The sequence below is a fragment of the Cricetulus griseus genome, chromosome 3 (genome assembly GCF_003668045.3).
Source record: "Cricetulus griseus strain 17A/GY chromosome 3, alternate assembly CriGri-PICRH-1.0, whole genome shotgun sequence".
NCBI lineage: Eukaryota > Metazoa > Chordata > Mammalia > Rodentia > Cricetidae > Cricetulus > Cricetulus griseus.
Genome location: NC_048596.1, coordinates 61,274,567 through 61,294,401, shown reverse-complemented (window position 1 = coordinate 61,294,401; position 19,835 = coordinate 61,274,567). Strand labels below are relative to the sequence as shown.

Here is a 19,835-nt window from a genome sequence, read left to right as displayed (position 1 = left end):
CATTGGTCTCCCTATCTGAGGTGGTGTTACAAAATAGGAGAGGTCTTGACCTCGTCTTTCTTAAAGAAGGAGGCCTCTGTGCAGCTCTTAAAGAGGAATGCTGTTTTTATAAGGATAAGACTGGACTGGTACAAGACAGCATAGAGAAAGTAAAAACTAACCTAGAAATTAGGAAAAAACAGAGGGAACAACAAGAATCATGGTATCAAAACTGGTTCTCTACTTCTCCCTGGCTATCAACTCTTTTGCCAAGTGTCCTGGGACCCCTTATGGGTCTACTCCTCCTTATATCATTCGGCCCTTAGGCCTTTGCAAAACTAACCAGATTTGTTAAGACACAGATTGATGTCATGATTAAGGAGCCTGTTACCGTTCACTACCATCGCCTCCAGACACGGGAATTAGAGATAGCTGAGGAACCAGAACTGATGGAGGAATTGACAGCCCTTGACTTCTCCTCCTTACGAACCCCAGCCTATGCACCTTGGAATCCTTGGAATCCTATGCACCTTGGAATATGGCGTGTTTTGACTGGAACAGCACTCCCCTGACCCCTCTATCCTTCCCTTTCTTTTCCTTTTTTGACCCCACTAACCGCTAGCCGCACTAGATCAGTAAGCTTGCCGTTTGTTGCCTGCCTGGACAGCCTGGAGTTAATAGGTCTGGCCTTGATCCCTCCTCCCCACGTCCAGGGCAGGATACTCAATGACGGGAGCCTGAGGGACCCTCCGATGGATAGCACGCCACACAGAGGCCGTAGAGGCCGGCTCAACGGGCATGGCGCCAGAGAGAGGGACGCAACCCCTCAGTTGTCCTAAGACAGGGGTCCTGACCCAATAACATGGCACTTCGTCATAATAAAGGAAAGGGGGAGATGTTGGGAGCCATAAGTCAAGGGGCCATCCAGAGTGGTGGGAAACTACAGGTCCTTGAAAGACCTGCCACCTGGCAACTGCCACCACGGGGTGTTCTATCCCAGGAGGAGATAAGCAGCCTCGAGAACTAGGAACATAAGATGTTCCCAGGCAGCAGACGTTCTTCAGATAGCTGCTTACGCAAAACACCAGAGATACTAACCACAGTAAGGCACTCCCATCCTGCCATATTCCTATGTAAGTCCTACTGTTCCTTCAATAAACTGAGACCTTGACAACAGAATCTTGCTTGGTCTCTTTTCTTTCTCTCGCCTATGATTCAGGCAGTACCTCTTCAGACCCTGGAATAACTGGACCTGCTGGACGGGTCACTTTGGATTATGGTGGTAGCCCGTCTACAACATGCCCACTGTGGCTATTGAGGATACATCGACAAGTCTCTCTCCAGACAATCACCACCACTATACATTGACAGGTAGACAGAGCGAGGACTGTTTATGCCATGAGGATTCTTGATCTGGGTTCCTTGGGTGACTGAAAGGCATCCGCTGAACAAGTGCAGCTGGGCTCTTGTACCTGTGCGCCCCACAAGTGATGCTGAGAACAGGGTGCACACACCACGGACCCTGTCTGTTTGTAGTACTAAAAATCCCTACCCCGGCTCTCCCCCACTAAGAGCCCTTGGGGCTAACCCAGGAGAAATGGTGCCCACCTATCAACTTTTTCCAGAATCTCAGCGATGGTGGTCAGTGGCTTCCGGAGGTAGTGCCTCAGGTTGCGCTGCAGCAGGGGCAGGCAGGTGTTCCACTGTGTGGTACACAGCACATGGATGGCCGTGGGGTCACCCAAACGGATGGCCCGCTGCAGTATGATGTCCAGTCTCTCTATGATGTTCAGCTGGCTCTGTAGGGAGCATGTTGAGTGGCTGGCTGAGGGTTGTGAGACTAGGATGGGAAACTAGTTATGGTCACCATCTGGAAAAGCCAGTGCTGGGGACGGATGGCAATCAGGGTAGATGACAGATTAGGGGATCGGGCATAAGCTATTTCCAGGTCATCAGATCAGGGCCCCGATCCCTCTGAGAATGCCACAGTGATCCTTCCTATTCCATAGTGGGCACTTTACCAGACATTCAGCCAAAGGGCTTAGACATAGCCGCGGCTCATTGTGTTTCTTGGACAAGTAAAGTCAAAGTCCATTTCTTACTGGAGTCTACTCATTCATTCACTGCTGAGAACCACCACCTATGGTTTGTGTATGTGTCCTTTCCAGCAGAAATGCTCCAGGCTAGAATTTCAGAACCCATGGAACACTCTCACCATGCTCTGAGCCTTCCTCAAACTCCACACCTATCCTGTTCTCGACCACATCCCCCATGGCCTCTGGCTTCCTTCCCCGAGGCACCTCACTGTCAAGCTTACAAAGCTGGCCTGACCCCAGAGGTCCTGGGTCCAGGGGAACTCTGACTTGGGCTTAAGGCTTACCTCAACGGCTCCTCGAAGGTACATATTAATTTTACTCTCCAGTCTCAAAGCTTCTAATTCACACTCCAGACCTTCGATTTCTAGCAGCTTGGCAAGATCCTGTGGATGCAGATGGGAGTTTTGAGCACAAAGACATAAATGACAGCAATCATGCACACTCATCAGCTTTAAAGACCCTTAAGATGCCTTGAATTTCCCAGAAGAAACAGAAACCAGAAAATGGACAATCAGAAAACGGTGCAAAGTCACGGGAGGAAAACGTACTGTGTCTCAAAAGACACAAAGGGAGAAAGACTTTCTGAAACCTTTTAGCAGGAGGGGAAATACAAACCTCACTGATTTTAGAGAACCTTGATTTTCCCTTATTTTCTCATTTCTTTCTCTTTTTTAAAAATGCAGACTCTCACATTTTTGCCAAGACTTCTGAGGAACTCTATAGCTCAGGACAGCTTTGGACTCACACCAGTCCTAACTCAGTTTCCTGAGTGTGGGGATTAGAGAAGTAAGCCACCACATCTGACCTACATTTAAAAAAAAAAAAACTGATCATGTGAATGTATGTGTGTGAGTATGGACATCAGAGGACAACTTGCAAGAATTAGCTCTCTCCTTCTGCAATGTGGATTCTATGGACCAAACTCAGGTCCTCGGATCTGGTGGCATCTCAGCCTCTGGTTTAAATTTTTCTTCCCTTTGTTTTTAATTAAGAATTTCATATATGCACATCACGTGTTTTAATCAAACTCACCTCTACTCACTCCCCTCTAACTCTTCTAACTCCACAGCCTCTATTCCTTCCAATTTCATGTATTGACTTTTTTTTTTTAACTACAGAGTCCACTTATTGCTGTCAGTATGTGCACTGGTATAGAGCCATCTACCAGGGCATGGGTAGCCTCCCAGGGGTGACATCCCTGAAAAAACATGGACCCTCCTTCTTCCAGCAGCCACCAGTTGCCAATAGTTTCTGAACTATGTGTGGGACTTCTGACCTTCTCATGCTGGCTGACATGTGTGGCTTTATCTCATATGGGTCTCATGCATGCTGTCACAGCCACAGTCAGTTCACTTGGGCAACAGTCCAGAAGACACTGTTTCTTTACAGTCACTCATTGTGTCCGGCTCTTACAGTCTTTCCACCTGCACTTCTGCAATTGTCTGAGCTTTGGAAGGTGGGGTGTGATATACATGTCCCACATAGACTGAGCACTCTGCCGTTTCTTATTCTCTGAATGCTGACTAGTTGTGGGACTGCGTTGATCTTCTACTATAAAGAAGCTCTCTCACAAGATTGAGCGATGCACTTATCTATGAGCATGGTAAGTCTTGAGCAGTCCGTCTGTTGCTAAGTCCATTCAGCAGAATAGCAACAGTATGATTCTCCCCTAAAGCCTATAGCCTGCCTAGTCTTGGATTCTTGGCCATGCTAACAGTGCCAGGCATAAATTCTGCTGTGTGGAGTGGCCTTGAAGCTCATGATAAAGTGGGTGGTTTCCCCCTAACATTTGTTGCACTATTGTGCAGTGTGCGTGTCTTGTTCTGCCTGTTGTTACTGTGGTTCACCACTCACAACTGGGTAACACTGGGTGTGTGCTGAGAACCAGCGTTTTGAAAGCTAGACAATAGGGATGAAGCTTCCACATACCAGCTTGATTTCTCCACCTTCTATGACAAAAGCATGTGGTATCTTGAGCAATGCTGTCTTACCATCAAGTTCTGGAGGGCAACCAAGATCAATAGCATTATTCTGTAATGTTGGGGGTGGGATCTGTGAGTCCCTAGCTTAAATTTTTAAATAATAAAACTAGTTTCTGACATCTATGACATTTAGCAACTAGTTTTGGTATGGGGCACCCTGCCCTTGTGGGAGAGTGTGACATAAGCCCTGTCCCTGCCATCAATATGACTATTGTAGGGTTCTTTGAGTGAACCTTGTTCAAGGACCTCATCCAAGTCTTGAAATCCTACAGCCGGAAGTCTGAAGTTTAAAGAGGCAGTTTATGGGGAGCAGCACAAGCCAGAATTTCTGAGCTTTTCAGTGTTACACAGTTACACTGTTCAAGTCTTAATGACAAAGCATTTCAGAGAACACATGATGCCTGTGCCCAAGGTATAGGCCTCTGTAGATGGAGGTGGCTCCTGCATGGATGAAACTTGTCTCTGTGTTTCACTGGCAGTTTTAGTTTATTTAGAGAATAAAGGGCATATAGTCAGCTGCAAATATTTGATGTGTACAATTTGGCAAGCTTTGGCTTATGTCTATTCAAACCCAGGCAAGCCTAACCAACTGAAGACACAACACTGAGCCACCTGTTTCTTGTGCCTATGCCCCTGACCCCTGGCCACCCAAGCATCTCATCTACTTTCCAAACAACATCTTCATTTGCTTAGAATGAGTGAAGGAATCACATGGTGTTCCCTGTTCTTAAGCTTTGTTATACACAATCAGAGCATGGTAAAGTGGGGATGCTTCCCCTACACTCCTGAGCACTCGACTTGAGAATTCAGAGTTTGGTTGTCTGGCTGAAGAGGAAGGGTTGTCTGCAGGTTGTCTGCAGAGAGTTCAGCTGTCTTACTTCTCTGGGTAACCTGCTTTCCCAACATGAATGTTGCCCTTGTGTGAATGTGCTTACCAGTGTTCCGCTAAGGGGTCAGGGTAGCTTTCCTGAATGCCTGTCACTCCTGCTCCTCTGCCCGGTGACCTGTAGCTGCTTTATCCCACTGCATCCCACCACTAGCAGGTTGATGCCCTAGGCTTCTCCTGAGGTCCCTTACAGAGGCCTTGAAGGTTGAAGTGTCTTCTTGTATGTTGTTTAGTGTTTAGGTACTTCTGACTTGAGGACAATGTTGTTGCATCACTGCTGTTTGGGCCACAAGCTTGACTGCATCACTATCTCTCTGCACTACTTCACATGGCAAAAGGCTCACTTATTTCTGGACAGTCACATAGAATTGTGTTTTTGCTTTTTTTTTTTTTGGCCAAAGTGCCAGATGTTTGGGCTCAGTGCTTCTTCCTCCTAGGGTGTGTCTCCATAGTGACCCTGAAAGTGGCCTGGCTCTTTGACTCCCAACCATAGGTTCCTGCAGGCCACACAAGGAGCCGCAGGCCTGAAAACTGGCCATCTTCAGCAAAATGGAGACATTTCTTGAGTACCTCTTAGGCACCAGCTTCTGTACTGGGAGGAAGGGGTGTAGGAGGGAGTAAGCCAGATGTGTTCCATTCTCAAGAAGGCTACATCCCAGCAGAGAAGAGGGACAATGGTACATGCTTCTCAGGAAGACCCAGGAGACTTCACTGGCAAAGAATGGCCAGTCTTCCCTGAACTCGTACCAAGGATCATAACAAATGACAGATGTTCTTTGCCAAATTGAAACATCTATTCTCACAGGGAACGAATGGGGTGCTTTTCACAGGAAATAAAAACAGGGCAAACAGAAAACAGGATGTAAAAAGTTGGGCCAGGTGGTGGTGGCGCACACCTTTAAACCCAGCAGATGACAGAGAGCCTTGTGGATGGGCAATAGGAGGAGTAGATGAGAGGCCTGCACTGGGCAATGCTCTTTGGTCTCGTAGAAGTTTCCCTTGCAGGCCTACCTGGCAAGGTGGATCTTTCCCCACACCTCTCCCCTCACCAAGAACAGATGTCATTTTGAGATGTGCCCCATTAGCACTGTTGTCTTAGAGACAAAACCCAGGATTGAGGGAGAGAAGGAAGCTCTTTGTTGGTAAAGAGGGCCAATGCTGGGATTGGGTGCTGGTGTCAAAGACACCTAGAAGAAGAAAATGGACCACAAAAGAGTTTGGTTAAGTGCTGCAAAATAAATCCATCAGATGCTACTTCCACACTCCATGTATCCCCAGCCTCAGCTGCTTCCTCCTCACCCCATTGGCCAGTCCTGTCCAAGTGTCACCTGATGGTTTAGGTCCAGACAGAGTCTTATTTTCATTTAATGCAGTCTTATATTGGCACCCCATATGCGCCCCGTTTCCCCTTTGGCTCTGTGAACTGCTCCTGCTTGTCTGCTGCCCTGTGGATTCATTTAGTTAATAAACTAAAGGCCACATAGGGTCACCCTCATAGGCAACCGGGGCTGTGCAGACAGCAGGTGTTGGGAAGCAGTGGTCAAGACAGAGACCAGGTTCTTCAACACAACCATCGTCGTCTGACCTCATCACTGAATGCAGCCGCTCCATTCTGGAAATGCCTCTTTAAGAGTGCTACCATCCCAAAGCCCACTTCTACGCCTGCCTGTGCTCCTAAACTCCCCCTGGATGACATTATTGTCATAAGCATAAAAAAAATTTAACAGTGACAGTTCTTGACAATCCATGTCACTGAGGAATCCCTAGTTGCTAAAGTATTAGTTTAGGCATAGAACTTCTATTGCAGTCCTTCGTGAAATAAGCAAAAATTAAGTATGATTTAAATGTCCAGGGGTCAGAGGAGCATGGGGTACATCATCACTCCCATGAGTGTTACGCAGCCCTTCCCTGAGCAGTGGTGACAGCACAGGCCAGAGCCAGTGACAAAGGTGAAAGGAAGGACATGGTGCAGACCATCAGACACTGCCAGCACACTCTTGCAGGAGGCACATGTTGAGGACAGAAGGCCTTTCCTACCAACACTTCTTTTTTTGTCAGCCCTGGGGCCAGAGTTTTCTGAGCTACCCCCTGTAGCCACCACCCAGAGCTAACCTTAAGTCACTTACTTTGGTTTCAAGTTTCTTCAGCTCTGAGAGGCAGTCGGAGGCCATTGACTCATTTTTCAAGATCAAAGACAGGCGGCCCAATTCAAAAAGCAGAAGCATTCTGGAAATGGAGGGACAAACAGACCCTGGCTCAGCATGGGGAAGAAATTCACTTGTTTGGCAGTGGCAATGTCGATCCTGCTCCACTGTGACAGTGGTGTAACTGTGGCAGGAGCTAAGAGTGAAGTGAGACAAGCTACAGACCTGACCCTGCCCCCTATGGCCCAGGGCTCTCCACAATGTTGCATTTGTCCCCGCTGGACACACTGTTCCCACCCAGAATTCCAGGCTACTGCCTAGATGCCATGAGGCCACAGCAGCACTGGGCCATCACAAACTCCCTGTACAGTTGCCCTGTGAGACTCTGTCACTGTCCACCTTGTGAACACAATTTAGGAAGGCCATGTCGGGAGAGACACAACACAGGCTCTTCATCCCTGTGACAGGCATATGGGATGTCATCAATACAGTCACCATCACCAATCTGAGTCACAGTGGGTGATGCTTAAATGTGTCTTAAAGTGTAGGGCCTGTGATAGACAAACGACTTTGAAAAAGAACAATAGAGCCTGGCTAGAGCATCCTGACCTCATCCTTGGACCTTCTGCATCTCATCATATTCTGTTCTGCCACTACATCCCTGCTTTCCTCCTACAGGACTCCATAAACATCCCCATCAGTAACCACTAAGTGTCTCCGGATACTGGCAGCCATTCTGGGGGAACAGACACAGTGTCTCCCTGACTTTGTAATCCCTGTCACCTCCAGACAGAGTCTCAGTGACTACATGTGGTGGCACCACCTTCTGTTGCTTTGGTCATGAGCTGTTCCAGGTGGGAGACAGGTTTAGGAAAGAGGGACCAATTTGCTGCCCACCCTTTTCTCCTTGGACTCTGCATATCCAAGGCATGGCCCTAGGACTTCTGCTTCCATGCTTCACCTGAGCTCTGGGCCTGATAGGCAGGTCAAGAAGGGGAACTCAGGGAAGGGTGAATAGCTGGTCCCTGAACCATTTTGGTTTTGAACAAATGTTACATTTTTTTTCTCTAGTCAGATTCCTAGACACAGAAGCCCAAATGAAGATATTGCAGTAGGGACCTTCAGTGTTGGGAAACTCGAAGGCTCCCTGGGTTTTGGGCAAGGGTCCTATATCTATTAAAAGGCAGCTCAGGTTGCTTATGATGTACCCTGGGCAAGCAGGGAGCTCTAAGTTCCCTAGAAGTGGTAGTCCAGTGTTGATTGCACAAAGAGCTGAGAATCTGAAACAGTCCTGGGATCCTTCTAGATACAATGGGTTGTGGGGTCCCTGTGTGCTTCAGCTAGAGGTTCACATGGAAGTGAAGCCTTGGAGCTCTCTGTAGGGAATGTTGACAGAGGAAATACCAGCCAGGAGGCTGGGGCCAGTGAGTTCCTGAGAAGCCACATATCCATTCCCAGGTTCCACTAAGTAGCTGTGTTCACACATGTAAAGGACCAAAGGCAGCATCTGGCCCAGGATTGGTGGGAATAGATGTTAGCTCACATTATTCTTGTGTTTAAGTATAGCATTCTGTATATCAAAACTTAGAAAAGCTTAACTGGCCACCTGGATAACTTGTACTTATAACAAAGCTGAAGGGCTCAGATCTCAATACAGGAAAGTTCTTACAGCCAACTGCACGATGTGTATGTATACTGAATGTTTAAAGCCAGGTAAAAGAAGGAACGTGGACAAAAAAAGAAAACAGTGCTCATATATGTATGAGTAAATGTCTGGCTTTATTGTGGTCAAACAATGGGACTTCTATCTTACAGGCTCAAAGTAGTCACCAAGATATTAGGAAGCAAGCTTCCTGTGAGCCTGCCCTGTGCAGCACCCTACAACCCTATTTCTAGCAATTTACCTCAGTGATCATATTCTCATAAGGGATCTCACCATCATCAAACCCTGATGGAACACCCTGACATGGACAGGATGGCTGGAGTCTGACGTCGGGTAAAGTAACTTGGAGAATCTGATGACAGATGTGAGCATATATATGAGCACTCAGTCCTCTGAGAGCTGTTATTAACCTGATACAAGGGTCTGGGGGCTGGTGTGGGGAGCACACCTCTGGCTCTCACTTAGGCTTTAGGGTCCTTGGGACTCCAAATGTGATCCTTTCCATGCTCCTCCCGCTGAGGAGAATGTGTCATGCACTATACAGCCACTGTGTGCCAACAGAGTCTACCCAAGGCCTGAACCACACATCACCTATCTATTGACAGCTGGCGCATTCCCTGGCTGTTCTGATAAGGCAGGCCATCCCCACGGGAGACATGCTATGGGCCATAAGGAACTAATTGGGCCAGCAGCCATATGAGCAGGTTCTTTCCCAGCTCGGCTGCCAGAAAAGCCTGAGGGAGGCAGCTAACATCTTGTTGGCAAATCAACGAGAGTCCTGCCCATAGACACAACCAGATAGATACAAACGTGCCCTGTTCTAAGCCTCAGCTCATGGTCATTTGTCATACAGCCACAGACAACTGACACATGCTCTGGGTCAGTTTTCTGGGATCCTACAAGCAAAGCCCCACAGACCAAGTATCATAAAATGGCAGGCACGATTGTTTCAGTTGTCAGGCCAGATCTCAAATCAAGGCAGTTCCCCCAAGCTACATTCCATTTGAAGACTCAGTAGAGGATCCCTGCTTGCCTCTCCAGGTTGTGGCCAGTAATTGTTGGTACTTCTGTTCCCATGTGAGTCTCTGTGCCTTAGTCTCCCTTTTCTTAAAAGGACACCTGTCCTGGGAGTTAGATAGAGTCCACCTTTATTGGGAATGACACATCTGAACTTACAGCTACTAAGGCCTGCTTCCACAGCACTGTGCAATCTGATGCAGACACCACTCCCATCAATGGCGCATCCTCTTGTATATAAAACTCTACACACTTCAGCCCAAGTCAGTGGCCAAATGATCCTAGAGGCCAGCCGGTGCTCTGCCTCTGGTAACACTGGCTATCATATGGAGAGGCCCTGTGGCTAAAACAGTTATCACAGTCAAGGAGTCAACAGGTTTCTTACATTAAAAGTGAACAGAAGTTAGTGAGAAAAATCATTTAATTCAGAAGATAAACCCTCAGAGGAGGTGGTTTGAAAGCCCCAAACATAGGTGAACGATGAACCCCAATGGTGATCAGAGACTTGGAAAGCAAAAGACACCACATGGGGTAATTACGATCTCATCATTTCAAATAAATGCAGTGATCACAGGGTGTGATGAACAGCCACTGAGGAGAGAATCAAGCCCCTGCCGCCTCTGTGAGAGAACATTCCAGATTCCCACCTCAGCATCTGCACCACCCACTCTTCATTCAGGAGCCAGCTGAGAACTCCTCCCAACTCCACCAGTATGCAGAAATGCCAGAAACCTCAGAACTAAGATGAGCTCCTGGAAAGGACTCAGGTCAGTGCAGTCTTCTGTGTAGCTACCAAGAAGTTTATGAGGCACCATGGCGAATTGAAAAGGATCATGCTTAGAAGTTAAATTTGATTTCCCATGGTAGGATATGAAGGGTCACACCCCAAGTACAGTACACAGACAGGATAAACGTCAGGACAATATTGCCAGGGAGGCAGCACCAAATCCTCCTTTTGGTGTGGGGCTGGTATTTGCGTGGTTCTAGGTGCTTGTTTCTGTGTATCTTTTCACATTTTCTGGTTCTTTCTGAATAGTATGTGGTGGCCATGTAGGTGTCTGTGTGTGTGTGCAGACACAGGGAAGCTTACACTTACTTTTCTTCTTTGACAGAAGGGAAGCGTTGGTGATTAAAATGACTTAAATGTTTAAAGGCATTCATCAGAATTTGGTCGATGTCTTCTGGCAAATCATTTTTATCCAATTTCCTATAATTGAATTAAACACTATGTTGTCAAATCATCCTGTCATATTTATTAAAAAAAAATTATCCTCAAGGAAACTCTTAAATCAATGAGTCCATGCTTCTTACAGAATGGAAGTCTCAAAACATCCCTTCTCTCTTTGTGCCAGATTTCCCAGGCAAATTTTCATGCCTCCTTATCTTTCTCCTTGAAGGCAATATTCCTTTTCATATATCACTGCAGGGAAACTCCAGAAAAGTGTGCAACAGCATGTCTGCAGAGCCAACACTGTACCTAGGAGCCCTTGCTCTGTGACACTTTGGCCCTTAGAAGACTCTCTGTATCTCTGCATTATTTCCAGGGGGTCAAAACCACCATGAAATAAGAAATCTCCTCAGCTTCAAATATGCTCTTGTCTCCACACGCACCTCAGGACTGAACATATTGCAGTTTCTTACTCTCCTCAGGACCAAGCATCCTGTAATCTCTTCACTCTCCTCAGGACCAATCATACTGTAATCTCACTCTCCTCACTCAAACACACTATGGTCTCCTCGTGGTCTACCTCATCTGGCAGGACTTGTGAGAAAAATCTGATTCAGTTGGGGACTTTTTTCACTTTCGGGGACTCTGATTACTCTGTTGGTGGCTTCACTACCCCCTTGTTTCTCAGTAGTAGGTGTGGTAAATGGGGTTACTTTAGATCCTCCCCACAAAACCCTAGTACCATCTCCTCTAGGGTAGCTCCTATAGCCAGCCCTAGGCCCTAAAACTAAAGGAGGGGACAATGTCCTGATCCCAGCCTGAGCTCAACTTTCCCAAACCACTTACGCTTTTAGCGAATTGATGCTGTAAGTGATGGAGAGACTGGCAGAATGCTTCTTCTCTTCCTTTAACTGATTATCATCCATCAGCTCATGACGAACCTGTCCAGGAATGTGACTGAATGTTACTTTGCATTCAAATAAGGAATTTGAGATTCATTCAGATTTTGTGTCTAGACATTATTTTATTCCCCCTATAAAATTAATATTTGTAATGAAGACAAATTCTCACTAAGTTCTATATATATTTATATATAATTTATGCTGATTCTTATACATCAAAATTAACAGATTGTAGACACATTGGGGGCATGGCACTATAGTAATTACTTATATTTCACAAGTTTTCTGTTAATCTTTAAAAAAATTGAAGCTGTTACAAAAGAAATATTTAAATAGTAATGAAAGGACTTCATATAGGAAGAACTGCCTGTTCTTTTGATTGTATTTTTCTTGTTTTGTTCACGTATGTATATGTTTTTATATTCTTCAATAAATGGGATTATTGTAGTTTTGTGTGTAGTCTCTGAACAATGACTTTTTAAGAATGCCACTTCTTGCCTTTCCTTTTAAAGTGTCCACTTACCATGACTGAGAATATATTCCGATACTTGTGGGGCACATGGGCTTTGATGAAGGGTGCAGCTGTCAAGCAGAATTTGGCAGCCTCCTCCTGTCTTCCGGCTTGCAGGTAGCATTCAAGAAGTTCCCTGTATAATAGAAAACAGCAGGCATTAGCCTTCTTAGCTGTCTCCTGTGGCAAATTTCTAAGAGCCAGGTTCTCGGGCTTTTGCAAACTCTGTGTTTCACAAACTTTCGCAAGTTTTCCAGTGAAGCACCTGACACTCACCAGGATCCATGGCAAGGCCAGCCGGAATGGAAGAAACTACTGCAGACAGCACAGGAACTATGCACAGTTTAATTACTAAGAACATTTCCAGACAACACTTTGAAGGAAGATCTCATTTGCATTAACTTTCTCTTAGAGGTTCCCCAAATGGTCACATGAAGGTACCCCAAGCCTGCAGACTGTGGTCTAGACTTGAGCTGACATCTTTGGTGCTGGGATCTGCATTGTCAAAAAGCCACCTGGTCCCTAGCTTGTAGCAAGATCCCGACAAAACCTGTGGAAGGTCCCTTCTTGGGCTAGCCGCCAGCACTGTGATCAGGTGTTTGCTAATAGCCTGTGGCTTCAGAGCAGCAACCCCAGAGATCCCACGCACAGCCCCTGGGAACCCAGATGTAATGCTCATATTGGCACAGATATTTGCCAAAGTGCCTAACAACATGAAAGCCAAAATGACAGCAGCAACAACAAAACCCCACTGCACTGTTTTAAAGGCATGGGCCAGGACTAGTGACACAGTTCTTTTGCTTTGAACCCTGATGTATCTCCAAGACCTGTTGCAATATCCATAGATTTCTAGAAAAGTCAGGAACCCAGCCCTTCCCTAGGAAGAGAAAGAGAGGTACATATGCCCTGGGTCATAATAAGTTTAGGACTCGCCCAGGGCTGTTCACGTTAAGGTCTACTGTCCCCACTCACATCATCAGCTCTGCCTGCCACTCCTTGTCCTCTTCTGTCTGGTTTAACACGGTGATGATTTGAGAGAGGCTGGGGATCACATACTGATGGTATCCAGGCTTGAGTAATGGCCGCACCATGTGCCAGTAGAGAACAGAAGCATTGAACACCAAGAAGTAATACCTAGGCAGGGAGTGGAAGTCAGAATGCTAGAGGCACAGGGCTGGACCTAATTCCTGGACCCATTCAGGAGGGAAGCAGAAGTGTGACCCATCACCATCAGGTACAGGCACCTCATTTGAGGTTATTTCTCTGCAATCTGCATCAGCACCAGGATGCAGAGCTACCCCCTGACAGCCCTCTTCCACATGAACAGTGGCTGTCTCACAATGGTGATGGCACGGTACCTGTCTGGACTAGGTTCCTTTCATGAAAATACAGTCATAGGCAAGGAAGGAAAGGATATGGAAAGCTTCCTGGAGGAGTGGCATCCTGCTGTGACCAGGAAGAAGTCCAAGAATCACCTAGGGGCCGAGTGGACATAAGATGGCCAGACAGAGTGTATTGAAGGTGGACGTGAGGGACTGACAACAAACTCCATGTCTGAGCATAAACCCTTGAGGAGTACTGAAGGTGTGTGAAGAGGCACTTCCCAGGCATCTCCCTCTGAGTGGCAGGGCATCATCTGCGGGGTTGACACAGAGGAGCTTCAAGGCTTACTTACTGTAGAGCCACTGTCAGGAGTGGGCAGCCCTGCCATTCTATCACTGACTGGCCATCAGATAGGCATTGCTGCTCATTACCCAGCAAGGAGGAAGGGAAACCAAGTGGCCAGCAACCAAAGCAGTGAGTCCTAGTCACCCCTTGGCCCATCTATAGTTGTCTCCAAGACCCTTTTAGTGGAGCATGGCCAGGAACTAAAGGCTGTCTTTGGAAACATTCATTCCGATAAGATCTCTGGTGCAGTGTCAGCTCCTGGCCCCTGCGGGGAAGATGTACAGGGCTGAACCCTGTCCCCTTGTTCCTATGCAGTGTGTGATCTGAGAAGGCCTTCAACAGATGAGCAGTGGGCACAGGCGGAATGAATGAAAGCTTCTTTTAATGTTGGGTCCCACTGCATGTGTGCCAATGTCAGTGTAGACCAACTTAACTTTTCAATAATTGAATTTGGGTTTGGGTGGAGGAAAGACAAGTACCAAATAGAAAGCTGTGCTAGAGTTTCGCAGAGCCAGAAACAAGTACAGGGGACAGGAAGAGGTGCAGAGACAGAGGATCACAGTCTAACAGAGGAACCCCAGGGTGTACCATTCTCCCTTCAGAGAGACTGGCCTCCAAAATCCAGGAACAATGGGGGTCTGGGGGACAGGTTGGGAAGGAGGCCATAGAGAAAACCCTTTGACAGCCAGTGACATCAACAAGTCCTGAGCACAGCAAAGCATGCCACTTCTGGGAAGCCAAGCCTGTGTCATAACTCCACTAAACACAAAACAAAAAGGAGAGGGATGGATGATAGTACAAATATATAGCATCACTTGGTACTTTGGGGCACCAAACTCTTATGTAATCAAGTGGAAGCAGGCAGTTCAGCATGCCTACCTCGGTTCGCCTTTTGCGAAGTTTACGGCCTTCATGTACTGAGTCACACAGTTTTCAAATTCCTCCTAAAACAGCACAACGAATACAAAGGTAAGCCACTTTTGCCACACAAGCACCCAGCATCGTGCATCTCCATTTCTGTCACCAAATGCAAACTGTTTGGCACCCCAACTTATGCACAGTTGGGGTACTGTGGAAGACTCTTCAGAAACCACAACTGGCTGCGTCCATGGGTGTCAGACTCTCCCAGCTCCCCCTCTGCCCAGCTCAGGGAGGGCTGTGGTAGAGAGATGACAGAAAGGCCATAGCACTGTTGCACAGAGGCTGAAGGTGAGACGGACTCACACCAGGCACTGGCAAGTGCTGAGTGGAGAGAGACGCACAAAAAGGAACGCTAAATGTTCTGCACCACTGTGGAGCAGAGTCTGGTTCCTCAACTCCATCTTACTTAAAAGCCACCCTTTTTTTAAAAAAAAATTTATGTGCATTGGTGTTTTGCCTGCATGTATGCCCATATGAGGATGTTGGGTATACTGGAACCAGAGTTACAGACAGCTGTGAGCTGCCATGTGGTTGCTGGGAATTGAACCTGGGTACTCTGGAAGAGCAGTCAGTGCTCTTAACTGCTGAGCCTCTCTCCAGCCCAAAAGCTACTCTTAAGACCTGCCTTGCTGCCATCCCTGGGGGTGGGGTGAAACAGGAAGGGGGCTGTTCTCACCAGGTTTTCCTCTGACTGTGGGCCACAAAGCTGAGCCCTGCACAGGTGCGCTCGACCCAGAAACTGAGTGACTGGCGCCTTCACTTTGAAGTACATCTGGATGCAGTCCTCACTCATCTCGGACTCCCCCATCTGTAGGACATTGAAGCCAGGAAAAATTGGGAATATGCCCAGAATGAACGGGCTTTGGATCACTGTGAGACTAGCTTGGTCATTCCTCTCTCCACAACACTCATCAGTGTCCCACCCACCCTTCTCTATGCCATTTACACCCAAAAAATGGGGGTGGGGGGCAGGTTCATTGTGTTCCAGTGCCAGCCAGGCCCAGGGCTCCACCTTGAGTGCCTGCTCTGCACACACCACGAAGAGGTCCGGGCTGAAGCTCTCTGAGGGGTCGAACTCCGACTTTCCCAGGTTTGCTGACTTGATCAGCTCATAAGCTCGTCGCAGGGCAGCTGCATCTATCAGGCAGAGAGGGGATCAGCAGAGGGGCCCCGCATGGGTGTGTCAGAGAGACACAGTCCCAGGGGGAGCCTTCCTCTGGCACAGAAACACGGGTCCGACTTCCTGGCCAGGCTGCCCACAGCCCTCCCAACTCAACAATCAGGCCAGGCTCAATAACTGTAACTACCTCATCACAGGAGGCCTTCTGTGCTATTCTACTGGGGTCAAAGGGTTCCCATCAGCAGAGCTAGGATGAGACCCACCTTCTTGGTTCTGGGCACGGGTCAGCTCCTGCGTGATGACCAGGTCCATGGCGCCTAAGGCCTACAGCCAGACAGCTGCTTCGCTGCTTCGCTGCTGTACCCGTTGCGGTTGCCTAGAGACGGACCCAGACTGAGGACGCTGGAGCTCGGGGCGGGACTATACTTGGGGGTACTTGAGGCCAGGAGTAGGGAGAGGGAAGGAGGCAAGAAGGGGGCGGGGCGGGACTGGAGGACACTGACTGAGGCCAGGTCAAGAACTCTTGAATGTTGAATTGGTACCAACGCCTTGCTTTCTTCAGTTTCCTCGCCAGGCTGCGCTCACCTCCCATCCCTCCACCCATTCTTCAGTGTCCCGCTTTGCTGCGTCAGGAAAAAATGAGCGCTCCACAAAGCTTTCCTGCTCTGGGCGAGCACGGGTTGGACGCATGTCCGCAAAAATCAACAGAGGATTTCTGCAGGAACAGGAAGGAGGGCTGCTGGTTACCGGCGCACAGGGAAGCCACTAGCCTGGGAAAGAGTTCCCCCTTTCTATCCTCAGGTGCCACCTGTGTCGGGTCTACATGTGACATCGATCTAAGCCTTTAGGAATCTGAGAAGTGAAGACTGGGCAGATCTGCCTCAAGCTGCGGTCTGGGCAAAAGCTCGAATTGCAAGGAATTAGAGAGGCCGTGGGGTCAGGGAGGGTGGGAGGACGCCTCCTAGGTTCTAGGGCCTTTGGGCAAGGACGACTGTCGGAGAGAACTTCCAAACAGACACAGTAGTCTTGGAGGTTCTAGCTGGGACCGAGCTGAGGGCTGCAGATGGGGCTGAGCTTCAGCGGTTGAGAAGCAATAGTGGGTGGGCGGCGATGGAGACCCCCGGAGCATCAGGTGAGCAGGCCCATAGATAAAGACAAAGCTGGCTCTAGAAGTCCAAATGAGCACTTAGCACGGAGTGCAGTCCAGAAGGACAAACGCATCCAAGAACTGGGAAGAAGCAACAGTCCCTAAGGCCACGCCTCCAGTGACCTACTTCCCCTAGCCAAGCGCCACCTCTCAAAATAGCGCCACCTTCTGGGGCTATGAGTCAGCACATGAGCCCGTGAGACCTTAACAGGCACAAACAGAAAAATCACGAAAGGAGAAACAGACAAATTAATACTCAAAAGTAAAGCCTTCTTATCATTGAAAGACTGCTAGGAAAATGAAAAAGTAGAGTACAAGACCAAGAGTTCAACAGATAACTCATAGACAAGTTTAAAAGAAGCTAAAGACTTGGATAGACACGTGACAATGTGAGGTCCGTGACTATTCAGCGAGCTGACGTGGTCACTAATCAAAAAAGACACCAAGAGATGCCTCCCACATTCAAATCCATCACTACAGCTAAAATCAAAAAGCCTGATGAGGACAAACAGCTGCATTTGCCACACAGCTGATGGCAACATAAAATGACAATCGCTGGAAAACCGTTAGCTCCAAGTAAACTGAGGCATAATACTTGCCTCATGACCCAGAAATTCTCCTCATAGGTAATTGTCCCGAGGGATGGATGCATATACCATTTGAAGTCCTGTAGAGTGTTTTATTCTCCTTTATTCATGATAGCCCGATGGTAGAAATGACCCAGATAGACAACAAAAATCAGTTACACAATGGGCTGTTGCTCAGGAATAAAAGAAACAGAGGAGGAGTTGATCTGAGGGAGAAGGGTGATGGAGGGAGGGACTTGGAGCAGTGGAGGGAGGGGAATCTGCAGTAGGGATGTAATGTATGAGAGAAGAAAAAAAGTTTGTTGAGTTTTAGAAGAAGAAGAAGAAGAAGAAGAAGAAGAAGAAGAAGAAGAAGAAGAAGAAGAAGAAGAAGAAGAAGAAGAAGGCGGTAGCCGGGCATTGGTGGAGCACACCTTTAATCCCAGCACTCGGGAGGCAGAGGCAGGTGGATCTCTGTGAGTTTGAGACCAGCCTGGTCTACAAGAGCTAGTTCCAGGACAGCCTCCAAAGCCACAGAGAAACCCTGTCTTGAAAAACAGAGAAGAAGAAGAAGAAGAAGAAGAAGAAGAAGAAGAAGAAGAAGAAGAAGAAGAAGAAGAAGAAGAAGAAGAAGGAACCTTGGCAGCCAAAAATACCATGATGAGTTCTGGCAGTGGGTCCAGCCCTGATAGCATCTGGTGTGTGTGTGTGTGTGTGTGTGTGTTATGTGCATGTTGATGAGCTGTAAAGGCTTCAGTTTGAGAGACTGGAGCATTACGCTCAAACTTACTGTCAACTAAGATTGATGGTGAAGTTCTTGGTGGTGGACACACATAGCACATGGTTACCAGATCTTAGAGGTTGGAGTTGGTCTTTTAGCTGGAGTCCTCTTGGTTTATGTTCATTTTACCTCCATGAAGGAACCAAAGGAAACCAAAAACCCAAGAGCTCCAGTAAGGAACCCCACCTGGAAGGCGGCGCAATGAGACTGCAGCTTCCCCTGGGCCCTGGGCAGGTCAAGGAATGAGATGTCTACCACAGGAGTTTTGTGCTGGGAAGCTGAGGTATCTCTGAAGTACTTTCTTACTTTCTAAAACTTAGGGATGCAGAGGGTAAAGGTCTGTTGGGGGCAGCCACCGGTGAGTAGGGGACACATATATGATTATGAGGGGGAGGGTTATGGTTCCAGCTACTGACCTGTATCACTGAAGCTTTGTCTTTCATATGGCCAACTAGGGAAGAGATTGGAATTCAATACAGAATTGAATATGGGTCTGTTTTGCACCATGAGGTGGGAAAATCCCATGGACCATCTGTGTGTGGGTGTATAATAAAGTTGGGTATGCCTGATACAGTTTTGAAACTGAAATGTCACATTTTTCCAAGGGTCCCAGAGCAGTATTCCACCTTACAGGTAGAAGCCTCAAGTCCCTCTAAGTTAACCATCTCTTCATTCTTAAGACAACTCTGTTGTGAGTCTCTGTTTAGTCACAAAGATTCTCCATAGTGTGTATACAGCAGTAAATATAAAGCTATTTACTCCCACCAAGGAAGCATCGCTTACTCATTATGTAATAAGATCTCAGTTTCCAAATCCAAGCACATCAAATATTAAAACTCATTTTTCTGGTTGCATAATAGCTATAAATATGAAGAATGAGACCCAAAAGATTTTTTTCTCACTAGACCTGTTTCATTTTGCCATGGGCCATGCGAGTCAACTCTCGACTCCAAGAGTGTGAGATTTTGAGGTTCTTTAATGTCATCCTTGAAATCCACTTTCCCTTCTTGCAGATTCCACCATTGTCCTTTGTCTGCAGAAGTGCTGGAGACAGAGCAGGGACTCTAGGCTGACAACAGAGACCCTGGTGTCAGGTTCTTCCAAGGTGGGGCCACCTGGGATTGGGGTTTGCTGGCTTTTATTTGAGTTGCTCCTCATACTCCTCTGTGGCTCTCAGATGCCCAGCAGCCACTAGCATCTACCCCAGCAGGAAGTCTTTAACACCCTTCCAGGCAGTCCTGAGGTCAGTATCTAACAGGAAGATAGTCACTAGCCTTTCTGATG

At 47.5% G+C, this 19,835-nt stretch overlaps 1 protein-coding gene across 1 annotated transcript in view; it reads right to left on the bottom strand.

The window, feature by feature from the left end:
* The window catches only part of Cfap46 (cilia and flagella associated protein 46), an 86,994-nt gene extending 69,757 nt beyond the window's left edge, over positions 1-17,237 (bottom strand). Inside the window, exons 1-11 of the mRNA XM_035441279.1 lie at positions 16,321-17,237; positions 15,950-16,074; positions 15,614-15,745; positions 14,896-14,960; positions 13,321-13,482; positions 12,361-12,484; positions 11,782-11,876; positions 10,864-10,974; positions 7,070-7,169; positions 2,360-2,458; positions 1,588-1,778 (exon numbers count right to left, since the gene is read on the bottom strand). Coding sequence (XP_035297170.1) covers positions 1,588-1,778; positions 2,360-2,458; positions 7,070-7,169; positions 10,864-10,974; positions 11,782-11,876; positions 12,361-12,484; positions 13,321-13,482; positions 14,896-14,960; positions 15,614-15,745; positions 15,950-16,074; positions 16,321-16,369 — 1,253 coding nt within the window. The 5' untranslated portion in view covers positions 16,370-17,237. The remainder of the gene's footprint in view (positions 1-1,587; positions 1,779-2,359; positions 2,459-7,069; positions 7,170-10,863; positions 10,975-11,781; positions 11,877-12,360; positions 12,485-13,320; positions 13,483-14,895; positions 14,961-15,613; positions 15,746-15,949; positions 16,075-16,320) is intronic.
* Positions 17,238-19,835: the final 2,598 nt, after the last annotated feature.